This window comes from Gordionus sp. m RMFG-2023, chromosome 2 (assembly GCF_954871325.1).
Source record: "Gordionus sp. m RMFG-2023 chromosome 2, tfGorSpeb1-WG-v2, whole genome shotgun sequence".
NCBI lineage: Eukaryota > Metazoa > Nematomorpha > Gordioida > Chordodea > Parachordodidae > Gordionus > Gordionus sp. m RMFG-2023.
In genome coordinates this window covers 33456288-33472876 of record NC_088776.1, presented here as the reverse complement: position 1 = coordinate 33472876, position 16589 = coordinate 33456288, and the positions used below count along the sequence as shown (strand labels likewise).

At 26.3% G+C, this 16589-nt stretch overlaps 1 protein-coding gene across 2 annotated transcripts in view; it reads right to left on the bottom strand.

Annotated features, from left to right (window-relative positions):
- Positions 1–12662: 12662 nt before the first annotated feature.
- The window catches only part of LOC135925268 (neuronal calcium sensor 2-like), a 34727-nt gene continuing 30800 nt past the window's right edge, over positions 12663–16589 (bottom strand). Inside the window, exons 3-4 of one of the 2 annotated variants that reach the window (XM_065460504.1) lie at positions 13448–13720; positions 12663–13211 (exon numbers count right to left, since the gene is read on the bottom strand). In XM_065460504.1, the coding sequence (XP_065316576.1) occupies positions 13035–13211; positions 13448–13720 (450 nt within the window). In that variant the 3' untranslated portion in view covers positions 12663–13034. The remainder of the gene's footprint in view (positions 13212–13447; positions 13721–16589) is intronic. The other variant, XM_065460503.1, reaches the window with a different exon arrangement.

Below are 16589 nucleotides of genomic sequence, written 5' to 3'. Positions count from 1 at the left end.
TATCCCAAACCTCATTTGTCTTTATTAAATCCTAAATTAAATCTCTTATACTTTAAAAGATAAGGAATGAATATAGAAAATGCTAAATGCAATATTTTCAATATTAACATGCAATATAAATGGCATGTAAAATGCTTAAAATATTCATCATAATGTTAAAAGACCCAAGATCAAACAATCCAAGAAACCCACTTCATTGACAATATTAAAGTTACACATCAAAAATAACTGGGGAGACGTTGTGTCAACTGTTAAAAATAATTAATTTTTTATGAATTTCAACCCTATATCTGAAAGAATGTACTCTTACCTTATATCTCAATAGTCAACACCGCGTACAACACCCCCCCCCCACCGCCAATAATATAAAATATATGCTCCTGCATGTATCAAAGATAGAATAAAATTCTTCGAAGATCACCAATTAAATACTCTACCTAAAAGATACAATTTAGTAGTAAACTCGGAAATTTGAATATATAAATTGGACGAAAAATATCAACAAAATAATAGGTGCTGCTACTTTCATAATCAAATTTAGAGGTAGTAATAAACTTTACAAGTATGTTCTAATCATGATCTCGGAATCGAAAATAATTCCTTTAAACCCCGCCATCTTATGCCAATTGCTTAAGAGACAACCACTCATCCCAGATTGTTGATTTTATTCTAGCTAACTTTTTTTACACTGATACAAAATTATTTTGTTTGATATATTAATTTTTAACTATTTTATTTGGCATAAAACAAATCATGGCCATTTATCCCAGATCCCCCCTAAATAATATGAATAGTTTCAATTTCAAAAAAGAAATTTAACGGGATCAACTAAAGTATAGATGGCACTTTAGAGTTGATTGATCCCTTCATGTAAATTAATATAGTCTCTTGAATTTTAGGAATGGTAATGTGAGCGTATCTTTCTAATATGAAGTTTGTATATTCAGTAAGCATTTAAAGAAATGAAGAACAAAAAGACTCCTATTTTCCAATTATAAATCTTTTCATTTTATATTTTTAAAATCTGTTGATAGGGATTTAATCCAACAAGATTATAATTTATATTAAATGTATATAATATTAATATATAACTTAACTTTTATAACATAAAGAGATAATCATGGCCCGGCCCGAACTCGGATCCGGGTTTAAATTTTTAAATATGATATTATTACATTTTGTCTAATAAATCAATATATTTTTAAATTCTTGAAAGAAACAAGGCGCTAATATTTTATATTTGTAGATTACAATTTTTAAAAAAATTTAAATATTTCTGTAATTTTTATTTCTAGTCGGGCTTTTCAGGACAAATAAAAAAAAGTATTTCGTTCGGGATCAGACCGGGCAAGAAAAATTTTTGAAAAAAAATTTAGGCACGGCTAAGCTTAAATAGGCTTGATGCAGATCACTACTTTGAACCCTCTTTTATAATTTGAAAAGGTTTATAGAGATATATAGTGGCTAGACATATTTTAATCATGATTATAAAATAATAAATATATATTTTAACTATATTATTTTGTGGATTACTTTTATCAAATTTTTAGTGGCGCCAATATCTTCCTAATCTAAAACCAAAATATCTCTATCAAAAATATGCCGCAGTCTTATTTATCAATTCCCCCCCCCCTTCTTCCCCCTTTAACACTTGAAAACATTCGTCGGGTGCATGCGGATCCTATAAATTTTAAAAGTTTCATATCAATTCAGTGGAACTTTAACCGCGAATCAATCTTTCGTAAAACTTTTACTGCAAATGGATTTTATAGCTAAGGCTATATCACAAATATAATATCACGAATTTTTTGTAGTAAAACCCTTACCGTAAACTTTTTGGAGTGGATACATAACCTCAAAACTTCTATCACGAATCAATATATAATAAAATTTTATCGCGAAACCTAAATTTCTAAAACAATATAGTGAAATTTTACAAATATATATGGATTCGAATTAAAAAAATATTTCTTAAATTTTTGAAAGTTTATAAGGGTTCATATAATTATTTTTATAATATTACTTTTTATTAGTCTTCATTTCATTTATAGTTTATATATTTTTTTGACGAATGTTTTTGATCCACTCTCCTTCTTATGACAGACGTGATGACTTAGCATGATGTATAATTGGCTTATTATTGGCTTTAATTTAATATCGTTATCTATATAAAACTATTTATCTAAAAATATATTACAGGCTTGACCCACTCCTAAGGTCCCAATTCAGCAGTAAAAATGTGCATAAATGATGTTAGGTAAGTAATAAAAATAAATGCTTAAACTAAATTCACTTAAAAAGAAAAAAGATTTAAAATGCCAAAAATTTCTAAATGATTTACTATTTGTTTCTGGGATTCTAAAATAAAAATTATAAAATAATCCAAACCAAATCATCTTAGATTTTTTTAAAAAATTTGAATAAATCAGTTAAAATTCTTCACTTTTAATATTTTTAATCCTGAGAAAGTTGGGAAAAAAATTCTAAACGTTTCAGTTTTTAATCCGACCATAAATTTGTTTAGCATTCGTATTAATTAAGGAATATTCGGCATATTATAATCATAATCTAAATTTAGAATGACTAATCAATGTAGGCTAGGTCTGGGGGATAGGGAAAATATTTTAAAATTAAATATAGTTATCAAATGAAAGCTAATTTAAATATATTTTAACTCAAGTTATAGTATTCACTCTTGGTCATGAGTGCGACTTGGTCTTGAATGGGGGGTTTTAGAGGGTAAGGGCATAAAAATTATATTTGTATCAAATAAAAGGTTAATAAAATATATTTTGACTATAATGTTAAGTATCAATTAAGTGGGCAGGTCTAGAGATAGACTTGCCAAAAGTTAAACATGAAAATAAATGCAAATACATCTCAAAATTGTTTTAATTTGATTATTAAAAATTTTAATAGAATAGAGTGTCATTTATGAATTATGTAGATGAGATTGAATTTAATCTGTTAGGACTATTATATCTGGTGGAAATTTATAGATAATAGACCCTAACTATCTTATTGAATATCACCATAATACATTAACAAGTGTTTTGCTTCAAATAATAAATTAAAAAGAGTTCAGTACGAAAACTATTACTTTGACCTCGGGGCTTTTCTTAAAAGTAAAGCAGCTCAAATTTCAAATAAATTAAAACGCCTTAATGTTAACGGATTTTCTTCGGAACGCTCTTGTAGATAGAGCCGAATTCGCCGACTTTTTTTCTAGTGGTTTTGTGTATCTCATCATTTTATGGGCTTTTGTCATTTTGCGTCGTTTAGTAATTATTTTTGACCACTTTTGAAATTTTCTATACTTTTTGCGCTATTTTAAGAAATATAAATCATATTAATTTTTTTTTATTCAATCTGTTAAACCCAATTTTTTTAAAAAATATTAAATAAACTGAAGTTTCAATTAAAACATCTTTTAAAAAATTTAAGAGGTGTGAAATATCATCCTAATATATTATATGGTATAATGTATACTTCCCATTTTAAATAAAACAAATATCGTAAGTTTTCTCGTTCGTGATTATCTTATTCAATGATGTTTTGAAAAATAAATTATATATAATTTATGTAGATAAAAGTTTTGCAGGTGATTAAAGGTAAGGACATAGGTGAAAATTATTTATACTTCCTTAAAACTTATCAAATTACAATTTCCTTTTTAAATAAAAATTTTAAACGATAATGTATTCATATTCATAATAATATTACTTAATTTATTTATTTTTTCATATGGAAATAAAGTAAAAAGTATTAAATTTTAATGAGAATGATGATGCGACAATGATTCGATAAATTAGATTATATTTTTACACGAGTAATAATTTATTTTAAATAATAAAAATATAAAAAGTTGTTAAAATATAAAGGAAAAGAAAAGATTTAAAATAAAAATATTGACTTTATAAGGCATTTTAGTAAAAAAAAAATGATAAGTTAAAATTATTTTAAAATGATTTAATAGCTTTATAAAAATTTTTAGTGATTCATTTTATGCAAACCTCATTGGGTTATATTTAACATATTTATCTTTTTGAGGGAAATTGGACAGGTGTATTAATTCTCAATAAAACCTAAACGAAGGTCAGTTTTGAAATAATATAAAAATTAATAATATTTGAGATTAAATTTTTTTTAATGAGGGTCTAATATTAAAGCTATATAAGTTTATTTTGTTTTAATAATTGTTTTGATAGCAAGAGACGAAATAAATGATTAATTTCATATGAACTAGCACTTCTAGATATTCCACACTTTATTGTGAAACATTCTCTAATAGTTATTCTAAAAACATTTTGATTTTTCTTTATATCTGGAACTGGAAGAATGTTCGCAAACTTAAATAATTTATAGCTATTTGTCACATATATATTGATCGTCAGATATTTAAAACTTTTTTTAACATGATATGATTCAAAAATACCAGGGCGAATAATATATGCTAAGAAATATTAATGAATTCCAATTATTTCTAGAATATATGTATTTTAAGAAAGATTAAATTATATAATATTTTATTACTCTCTGTTTCCTATTCTTCAAATAAGATTTTTAAGAATCAAATTAAAATATAAACTAATAAATATATTAGAGACCTGCAGTCCCAGGAAAGCCCGATTTTTTAAATAAACCCCGGCCGGGGGTAAAAAAAAGTTTCAACAACCCGGACTGGCTCGAATTTTTTTTATATAAACCTGGGCCGGGATGAAGATTTAAAACTCAACTATTATCAATCACATATAATAATAAAATATATATAATTAAAAAAGGTATCATAGAATGCTATTTTCACATTCATTCTCTCCAAATTTCTAATTTTTATTTTTAATAAAAAATTACATATCATATTAGAAAGAATGAGTAACTATTAATATTTAAACAATTACAATATAATATAAATATAATAACCAATTTCTTCGTATTGATTATAAAATTTATGCTTAGAACATAATTTACAATATATTCGGCCTCATTTTAATTTGTACCTAGGCGTAGCCATGAGATATGGGAGCAAGGGGAAATTCTCCTTCTGAAATTCGCCTGTTCTCATAAAGATTATATTTTAGGCTAATAAAAATTTTCTCCCCACACACTCCTACCTCCCTCTCTTCCAAAAATGGATACAAGATATTTATAAAGAATAATTTAAAAGAAAAATTAGTAAAAGTTGATAAATTTTTAAAATAACAACTATCATTTAAAATTTTTTTAAAAAAGTGAAATTATCTAAATAATTTTTATAAAAATCTAATATAGCCAAAGGCCTAAAATAAGTGGACCTAAAGGCCTCTATTAAAATTTATGAGGAAAAAATCCCCCCAGTGCTTCTGCCCCCCCCCTTACCAAAATACTGGTTACGCTTATGATTTGTGCCTATCCACTTTATTATATACTAGGTTAAAAAAATTAGTCATCTTTATAATTATTATAATTTATATATTGAGTCAATCAATCAGGCAACATTATTAAAGAAAATAGATTTTTCCAAATATCAATATATAAATGTACCTTTTTTTGTATTAAATGAAAAATAATCTTCATTTTAGTTTTAAATATTAAATAATTTCATATCATCTTAAAAAAGAATCGTATTTTTTAATCACGTGCCGTAAAATTATTTTATACACCCGGGCCGGAATATTTAAAATCAAAAATAATAAAGGCCAGGCAGTGACTAAAAATATAAAACCCAGGGGGACGAAATGTTTTTTAAAATGATCCGATCCGGGCCGAAATTTTTTATTAACAAACGCGGGCTGGGCCGTGCAATTGGTACCTCTATGGGTCTCTGAAATATATTAAGTTTTAAATCCAGACACTAGTTGACATCATATTATTTAACGAATAACGAAAAAGACTAATAAATAATTTGTATATTTAATATTTTAGAGTTTACAATGAAATTCATTCATATAAAATCGTTAAACTACATCGTGCTGATATTGGCTATAATATTCTATAGCCTATCAAGTAAAAAAGCAACTCACTCCTCGCGAACAACCACATATGAATCTACCACCACAAGTATTTCTAGTAATCTCTGGACCACTCCAAAGCCTGTTGAAACGACGTATCTAACAGATGCTAGCAATGCACCTCTAAAGTTAAATACTGAAACTACTCATATTGCCCGGACCAAATATTCTTACCCTTCAGTCTCGACATCATATTATACCTCAACTCAATATAGCCCTTCGGAATCTTCTATATCAACGACAAAGGAATGTAGCACCCCATTTTTTTCCTTCATAAAAGGTCACAAATATTTGGACAGGCATTACGAAGGTAGAGCTTTGTCGGAAGGTCGGGATTCAAACTTTTACTATGAAAATGATATCTCCAAAAGAGATTATTATCTGTGGAATCTAAAAAATTCTCGGGACAGGGTATCTAGTTTGTTGGGGGATAAAGATTCCAATTATGCTAGACCATTAATTAATATGAATAAACAAGGAAGAGATTTTTATAGACCAATGTCTTCACCTTTACATAGTTCAGTTATGAAATTAGATTTAAGAAATGGAAGAATTAAAGTTGCCAAAAAGCCAAAAAATTATAGGGATGGTTATAAAAGCATTTCTTTCCAAATGTTGATGGTCAAAGCAGCTAAAATGAGAAAGAGGGGTGAAATTAAATCGAATTATCGCTCGGATTACGACAAGAAAAAATTTAACTACCGTCCTTTATCCAGATTAGATCAAGACACCTACGCCGTATTAACAGGTGGGAACGAAAAAGTATACAATTTTAAAAGAAAAGCTTTAAATGATATCATGAAGCAAGGCAAAAATAAATTTTCTAACTCACTAAACACCGAAAAAAGTTTTGAAGTTCCCCGCATAGACTTTTACAGAGTCATAAAAAACAATGCCTTATTGACCTCCGAGATATCCAAAAATTTGAGAAAACATCACAAAATTAAAAACACTAATGAAAACTCAAATTTCACTAAATATAGGAACGCCGGAAGAGTAAAAAAAGATTTTAGAATGGACTCACCTTTTGATTACCTCTTTAGAAAGAGGGTAAACTGGATCCCCACATCATTTAACAACGCTAGCTTGATTAACAACATAACGATTGAAGATAAAAAATTAAATTATTCATTAAATTTTAAAAAAGGCCTAAGGCGTAAAACATTTGCTAAAAGAACAGCCACTCGTAATGAATTGAAAGTCAGTGACTCCTCGAGATCACATGAAATCAGCAATGACCCCAATGTTCAATCAAGGCGTTTGGAAAAACAGTTTTCCTCGGAGAGAAAATACGAAGACAAAACTAAAGATGGATACAGGAAGGGTTATCAAGTTAAGAAAATAGTGCAAAAATCCGATCATCAATCCAAGGCTACCCAAATTCATCGCAAGGATAAACATGGGTCTTATAAGGCCACTGCTATTAAATCATCATCTTCTATGCATTTTGGAACTAGTCAAGAACACAAAGAGAATTGGTTAAAATATTGGTGAAAAAAATTTAACAAAATTTCTATTATCAAATTGATTAAATTTAACGATAAATATTTTGTAGATATATCATTGTTATTATTCATATATTTGTAAAAAATATATTTCTTTTAATAAAAAAAAAACGTTATCTTGGTAATGCAAACCCTTAATTAATGATTTATATATGACGTACGGGTTTAGCGAATTTGTTTTTTCTGGAAACTTATAAAAATCAAATCATTTATTGTTAGCGCGTTTTTTAAATATTATTTTGGAATTTTATTCCAGAATTTAGTGAAGGTCAGTGGTCCACTCCTATCGGTTATAGATCGATAGGATTTTTTCTGTCCGGACTATGATCCGCGGTATTTTATTAATATTTATACCAAATATTAATGTATAAATAGCAACAGTATTTAAAATGATTTAAATTTATTCTAAAAATTATGGTACCTTAAGCAGACATTTGAAACATCAAATTTGTATCTTTCATAATAAAATCAGAGTTGTTAAGGAGCGCCGCTACATTTTTTCAAAAACAAATTGGGAAGCGGGAGCTAGCTCCTTTCAGGGCTGGAGTGGAAGAGCGCCGCTCCTTTAAATTTAATGTATAAATTAAATTATTTTTTAAATATTAATAATATTTATTAATTAAAATTCAATAAAAATGAAATTTAATTTAAATTTATCCACTATTAAATGTTTAGCCAAGTTTTATATTGGTTTTTCATCTAATCATTTTAAATATTAAACATCTAGTTTTTCCTTTTTATATTGAAAATTTTTTGGGAAATCTTGTAAGTCATATTAATAATCATTTTATAGATATATAATAAAAATAGTTTTAGATATTATGAATTTAGAGATCATAGATGAAGAAATCGAATTTCCATCATACAAAAAATATTTTAAACTTCTAAAAGATGTTGATCTAAATGATCAAACAAATTTAAGGGCAAAATGTCTTTTGTGTTTAAATAAAACTATTTAATTTTCAAAAGTGAGCAGCTTCAATCTAAAAAAGCATCTAAAAGTAAAAAATCTTTCTTTCAAATACAAATTAATTTGGAAGATTTTTTTGGATTCCATGAAATTGATCATCAGGAAGATAATATGGACAAATATTTTATAAATAATGATACCAAAATTACTATTTTTGATAAATTCCCTGAATTAAAAAATATCTTTATAAAATACAATACCCTGTTCCCTCTAGTGCTCCTGTGGAGTGCCTATTTAGTATTGTAAAACAGGTGGAGAAGCGTGGATGTTTGTTAGATTCTAATTTAGAAAATTTATTACTTTTAAAGGCTAATAAAAGGTTATAAATATTTTGATAGATCATTTAATATAAATAAAGCTTTTTGATAAAAATAATATGATTTTGTTTCGTATACCTTCTAAAAAAATGAAAATCAAAGGAGTGGTTATGGAGTGGCACTCCATTACTTGGACCGCGAGCTAGCTCCTTTTAAAAATTTAGTAGCGGGAGCGGGAGCTAGCTCCTTTTGAGAAGGTAGGAGCTGGAGCGGGAGCTAGCTACTTTTAAAGAGCGTTATCAACTCTGATTATAATTATATTATTGTGGTTCATAATTTTTATATAGACTCATACAATGCTATTCAGTTTCATACATATTAAAAAAATAAATAAATATTATATTTCATAAAAATATCTAGATGAAAATACCTTAAAAATCCAATTTACTCTTGATTTTAATGTGGCACCCACGTATATGAAGTTACTTTCAATACCATTAAATAAATATCATGTATTAACAAAATAATATTTAAATGATTTATAATAGACAAAATATAGATCAATCACCTCCATTATCCCGCTTCTAATTCCTTCTAGCTCAGTTCTACAAACAAAGATATTAGTATTTAATTAAATTGTATATTTATATTCTTTAATATTTTATTCTAATTAGATCTGATTTGTTAGCATAAAATATTTTTATATTTAATAAAAATTGTTCATATTTTTTATTTATATTAATTATGAAATAAGAAAAAATTATTTTTGGTAAACAATAATTAAATTAATTAACAATGAAAATATTTTTAAAATAATATTAAAATAAAAAGACAGGTCTTTTTATTTAGGACCACGGTCTAGACCTGTATTTTTTGAGGACTGTGATCGCCTGTATTTATAGGTGTGATTCGCGCCTTAACCTTCCCAATTAGCATGTATAACCTAGGAATCAGGTAATTTTGCCATGAACATTTGAACTATCCTTAATTTTTATACATGGGTTTTTGATAAAAGCTTAAAAAATATATATAATTCATGGCATTCTAAAATCTCTAGAGTGTAGTATGCTGGAATACTATTCCGACAAAATCAGGAATTTCAAATCGAATAAAACGAGATAATAATTTAAGTCTGTTACATCTGAATATTTATCATTGTAAAGGTTAAGATATATTTTAAAAGGTCACGTTATATATTTTAAAAGGAAACTTTCCGACATGTAATATTATATTATCGAGGTTAATCAAATTGCATATTATTAGAAGTTAAATTGGATAATTATATAAATGTATATATACAAAAGAATTACAAATAAAATTCATTATCGTTTTTAAACTTTAATCGATTTAATAAGACCCTACGACATATATAATTCATTAATTGCACAAACACATTAAGTGCAAAAAGCATTCTGGTATTCAAAAAATTTATGAATATAATTTCAAGCAGGGGTCTAGACCAAACCGAAACTTTTATTTACCGCATTTTTAAACTCTACGAATGTAGTACTATATAAAAATTACAGCGAATGCAATTTTACATCTTACGAGATATAACCAGTAGCGTCACTAGGGGAAAAGCGCGCAGTGGCTCGAGTCCCCTGAAAACTTAAAAAAAGGTCATTTTGAAAATGTTGGCTTAAAAAAATGTCATTTTGAAAATTTAAAAAAAATTTTTTTGAGCCCTCTTAGTGATGCCATTGGGTATAACTATAATATACGAGATGGCTACAATTAGGTTAATAATAATATTAATAAGTTTAAATATTTTGCTTAAATATAAAGTAGAATGGATAAGGGCTAGGTATCTACAAAACCTGGCCCGTTTATTTTTACAAAAATCAATCCATGCCCGATAAAATTTTACGAAAAGTCCGAATTTTTTTGTACGAATTTTTCGCCTATTACATTTTTAATATCTATATCTAATTTTTTTTTTCCAACATCAATTTCCTCATGGCTATCTATTTCTTTCTACATTAACCGTTTTATGAATAAAATGTGTCTGGTATTTGTAATCTGATCATATAAATAAATAACTTGTTTTATTTTTGTGAGTTTACTATATTATTTATGGATTTAGTATTTTAGTTAAACAGCTCTTAACAAAGAAATAAGAATATTGTAATTTATTTTCAAATACTATTAATCAAAATATAAGCTTGAAATTCAAAAAAAAGACATCAAATAATGCTCATTTGCAGATGCAGTCAAAAATTATATTAAAATATTGGCTATGTAAATAAATATAATTTTTACCTGATTTTACTTAAAAACTTGTGATATAAAAGCATAACAGGCCTAGGGTTATTAAATATAAATAATGAGATGGATAAATAGAGTTAGATTATAATACCTTAATAGATATAATATTTTTAATGAAAAAAAATCAGGGTTTAGAACCCGAACCCTCGATATTTCGCTGAACCCAAACCATTTTTTTTTTAATTTAGGGTTCAGGGTTCAAGCTTTTTTTTAAAAAAATTTTTTTATTATAATCGTGTAAGTCGATATTAGGATAATTCGACTAAATAGAAATTTTGAAATAGAAATATAACATTATTTTTTAAATTGTAATATTATATTATATATAAATTAAATATATTGTAATTATAATGATAAATTATTTTTATGGCAATACTAATTAAAATAAAAATTTTTTAAAAAATAATGTTTCTGTTATTTTAACTAATTTTTATAAGTCATTATTTCTCTGGTGGAACCCTGAACCCGAGCCGGGTTAAGAGATTTTTCACTGAATCAAAACCCAAATCCATTTTTTTAAAAGGAGGGTTCACAACCCTGTAAAAATTGATTATAAGTTTTTCGTCATAATGTGGGTAATTCATTCAAGGTAATATTTTTTGCGATAAAATGTGTTTTTACGGTAATAAATTGGGCTTGGGCTTTCTTACAATATACTTTCTAAAAAATTACGACTTACAAAGCTCTGCCTCGACCGAATCCATTAATCAAAAAATCCGTATAGCGAAAAGGTTTATCGATTGTCTTAAATTAATGTAACAAGGGGGAATATAATCTTTTCTATACTGTTCATTCATTCTTTGATTCAAAAAAATATTAGTATTAATATAAAATATTGAGAAGTCATGTAAATATTTTATTGACTAAAAAAAATTATATAGCGTTTTGTCCGGCGGAAATACATTATTATTACAATTGATATTTATATTAATTAAAATTTGGTTAAAAATATACTATATGTTATGTATCATATTATAATAAAAAATAAATATTCAAAAAATGAGTTTAGCGGTGAGGTGAAATAATTGTGTAAAATTTTTTATATAGAAAATTTGGATTTAAGGTTCTGATACATTTCTTAACAAATTATTTATTCATATTTACTCAACGAATATAAATTTTTCTATTTGTATACAACTTATTGTTTATTTAAAATGTTAGGTAATCCTCTATCGTTTGTTATGCATAATAGCAATTTTTTGAAGAATATTCTATATTTATAACAATTCAAGTGCGCACATAATTATTCATATTAAAAATTATACAATTTTACAAATTATAATATTTTTCAAATATAAATATACAGCGTTTCTGATTGATTTAATAGAATATAGTGCCGTATCCATTCGGAGCGAAAACTCCAAAAATAGTAATTAAGTTTAAAAAAATTATTATATTACAGACCATGTTGACTTTTTAATTTTAAATTTTATTTTAATTTATAATATAGACATTTTATTCTCTTTATAAGTGAGATATTCTGTATATAAATGTAATATAACTCAGTTTGTGATTCCTATAAAATTTGTAAAGAATGATAATAGGAATTAACAAGGAATATTTAAAATCACGATTGATTAACGAAAAAATAAATAATTATATTTTTATTTTTAAATATATTATGATGGCATTAAAATTTGTGGTGATATTTTTATAATAATTTTTTTTAGCAAGCGATGATTAATATTTAAAAAATATAAATAGGACAAAATTAAAGCGATAATAAAACGTTGGACCCAAAAAGGTAAAAGAAAGCTATAGATTATAAAATAAAAGAATCGCGGGAAAATGTCAGATAAAAATTTACTTAAAATCCTTTCAAAATTACGAGTTTAAATAATTGTGGATATATATGCCGACGGTTTTAGAGCAATTCAGTGCAATTAGACAAATAGGTTTAAACCCTGGTGCTTAGAAGAATATCAGTTTTATATTTTTTACAATTTAAATGATATTCGTCAAAGCATAAATACTACGACATAATATGCATTATATAAATTTGAAAAAAAATTGGAACAAAACAAAATAATTTAATAATGGTAAATATATATCAATCGTGAGCCAATATTTTAAACAGTTCTTCGTCTTGTAAACATCCTTTGATAAATTCTTCCTCTGTTAACAAGCCGTCGTTGTTGGTGTCCATTTTAGAGAATATTTTTTTGGCCCGTTCCTCTGGACTCTCTTTAGTTTTGTCCATCTCCGGACCTAACATGTCGTATATTGCCTGTTTTATTTATTTACAATCAATATTTTTTTTACATGTTTGTGCAAAGCAGTCATCTATTAATAAAAACCAGTTTTGAGTATCTTAAAAAAAATATTTTCTTCAATCCTCCCATTTTCTATGGTAGTGGGCCATTTGCGTGGAAAATCTCATTAAAGATAACCCACTCATATCAATAATGTATGCATAATATAACTCAATTTCATATTTATTTGAATTTTTATTTAACATCAAACCTCGATAATCTTGACCATCTCCGAGAGCTCTATCGTGCCGTTTGAGTCGATATCGTACATCCGGAAGGCCCATTTTAGTTTTTGTTCGGGACTTCCAGAAGATGTCACGTTTATGGCCAGTAGAAATTCTTGAAAATCGATGTTACCGCTGTTATCGGTATCGAAAGTCCGAAATACGTGATCGCAAAATTCTTCGGCCGAGCCGGATGGAAAAAATTGCTTGTAAACTTCGATAAATTTTTCCCGACTGAGATTACCCTTGGGGCAATCTTGCTATAATTTATTTGGGATAAAGAAATATGTATGAAAGGGTATGTAAAATCACGAGAATATAAATAAGATATCCCCATGATTATTCGTATAGAATGGTTAGAAATATCCCATGCACAATCGCCCTTAAAAAATTTGAGATAGATAGCTTAGAACAATAGACAAATGTGGTGTGGTGTTTAAAAAATCTCGCCTATAAATAAAATTTCCATTGAACCAAAGCCTAGATGAGAATAGTGAGCGGCTCCTAAAAACGAAGGGCGTATCCTGTTCAGATTTCAGAGGAAATATTATTATCATAAAAAATTATTTCATCTTCACAGAAATCTTATTAACATGTTTATAATATATGTTTTTACCCATTTGCTTCAAAAAAGTTTAAAGATAACGATTATGACAATTATCACTTTTCTATGGTTCTTCTTTCCCAAAAATTTCAATTTAACATGTTTACAATTTATTTTTTATCCATTAGCGTTAAAAAGATTTAAAAATAAAGATTATATGACAATTGTCACTTTTCTATGGCTCATTATTTTTAATAAATTGGTGCAAGATTGATTCAATGATAGTTTTAAATTTTCTATTAGCCTCAATAAATTTTAAATTTATTGCAATAAACTATTTTTTGATATCCTGCCCTATGCTTTTCCTCGAAATTTCATTTTATAAACGCGCAAAAGGAATTCGGTTTTATTAATATATTAATCATTGAGTTCATTAGCTAAACCTCGATCCTTATTGGCGAAATTGATATATAGGTTGCGCCAATATTTATTGTCTGAAGTCTTTAATATGTAGAAATTTATCAATCATGTTAATCACTAGAGTTATAAGCTATTAGACTATCTTCATCATATTTTGAATGGTGATTCAAAAATAAATTACATTTAAGCGAAATTAGGGATTCTTTAATCAAAATATTTTGAATCTTATGATTATACGATCTTAGATATTTTTTTTATCTTTTCTGTAAAATATTAGTTCAAAATTTAATAGAAATCTGAATCTAATATTGAGACGCAGCCTTAAGCATGTAGTTTGTCAAACTTTTCATACATTAATTCTATAGTTTAAGTCAATATGTAATGTTTAACCACAATATATATAGGTTAGCGCTATAGCATATATTATTATTTTTCCCTTAATTGCTCAGATTTAAAAATACTTAAAGTAATTTTTACTTTCTCTTAGAAATGAATTTCTTATAAAATAAAATATATTGCGCAGAAATATTTACAATTTATTTTATTTAAATGTATAATCATGTATTTTTTGGGTTTTCAAATTAATCAATATTCTGTGTCTTAATAATAAAATAATTCAGAGAAAATATTAAAGAAACTACTTAGGAAAATCTTCTATGATTTTAAAAAATAATTTGAGAAAATCAGCAAAAATTCTTAATTTTACTATTTTTTTACCTTTGATTGAAAAAATTTCTAAGCATTTCAAAATATTTTTACAAATTCACTTTTTATAAAGCACATTTAAAAAATTCAAAATTTACGTTGAGGGGGAGGGGGTGAATTTAGGGGTAAAAACCATAACCAAATATCCCTTCCATACTTACAATAATGAGTGGGAAGAGTCCAGAAAGATATTGGTTAATTTATTTTTTATCATATCAATAAAGATTACATGCTTGCTCAGGCGCGTAACCAATGGAAGGGGGGGGGGGGTCTCCCCTATCGCAAATTTGACTGTTTTCATAAATATTATTTTGAGCTAATAAAAATTTACCCCCCCCCCACCCCCCCCCCTTTTCAAAATTTTACAAATATTTGAATATCAATTTTTCAACATAAAACTTATATTTTATAAATAAATTTTAATAAAATTTCCTATCCTTGGGAGTACATTAACATTATTCAAAAAAATTAATAAAATGGAAATTTTTTAGTCAAATAGATTGAAATCAAAACGGTAATTTATTTTATTATTATATATAATTATTTTATGAATTTCAAAATTATTAGTGAGTTAGAATTAATAAGTATTTTTAATAATATTTTAATTATTAATAAATATCTATAATTTTTTAAATATTTTTCATTTTTACTTCCATTTTATAGAACAGAAGAAATAGAAATACAAAAGTTAAATAAGGCTGAGCATGAAAAAAATGTACAAATACAAATTGAAGGAAAAAATGGTGAATTCGAATTATGGTATAAATATTTACTACGTTTAGCTATTTTACCTGAGCATGTTATTGATGCGCTCAAAAGAAACCTTGGCTCAATTTCCTAATATTTTGAAGTTGTTTTATATTCTTGTATGTTTGCCTATTACAACATGTACGAATGAAAGGACTTTTTTCAATTTGAGAAGGTTGAAAACATATTTACGAAGTACTACTTCCGAATCTCGGCTAAATGGGTTAGCTCTGTTAAATATCCATAGAGATTTGGTTCCAATGACAAACGAAATTCTTGATGAATTGGCAACATTCCCACGAAGATTAAAAATCATATTATAATTATAGTATTTAATAAAAATTTTTGTATAATATTATATTTGATAAGAAGTTTAAAAAAACTTGATTTTTTAATTATTTTCTAGTAAATATTTTATACACACTACTATTAGTATTTTCAATAAAAAAATTATATTCTACTTATATTGTATGAGAATTTAAGCTGAGGCTAGTTTTTAAAGCAAATTTAATAATAAAAAAAAATCCAGGATACGCCACTGTGCTTACTTAATAGACAATAGGTAACAAAAGATCCATAAAACATTTCGCATTTATGATTTGAGGAACTTTTGTAGGTAAATTAATATTTAATATGTTGTTTTTCTTTAAATAAATGCAATCGCAATATATTTATTGTTTCGCGATAATGACATCGCGCAAAAATATTCGCTG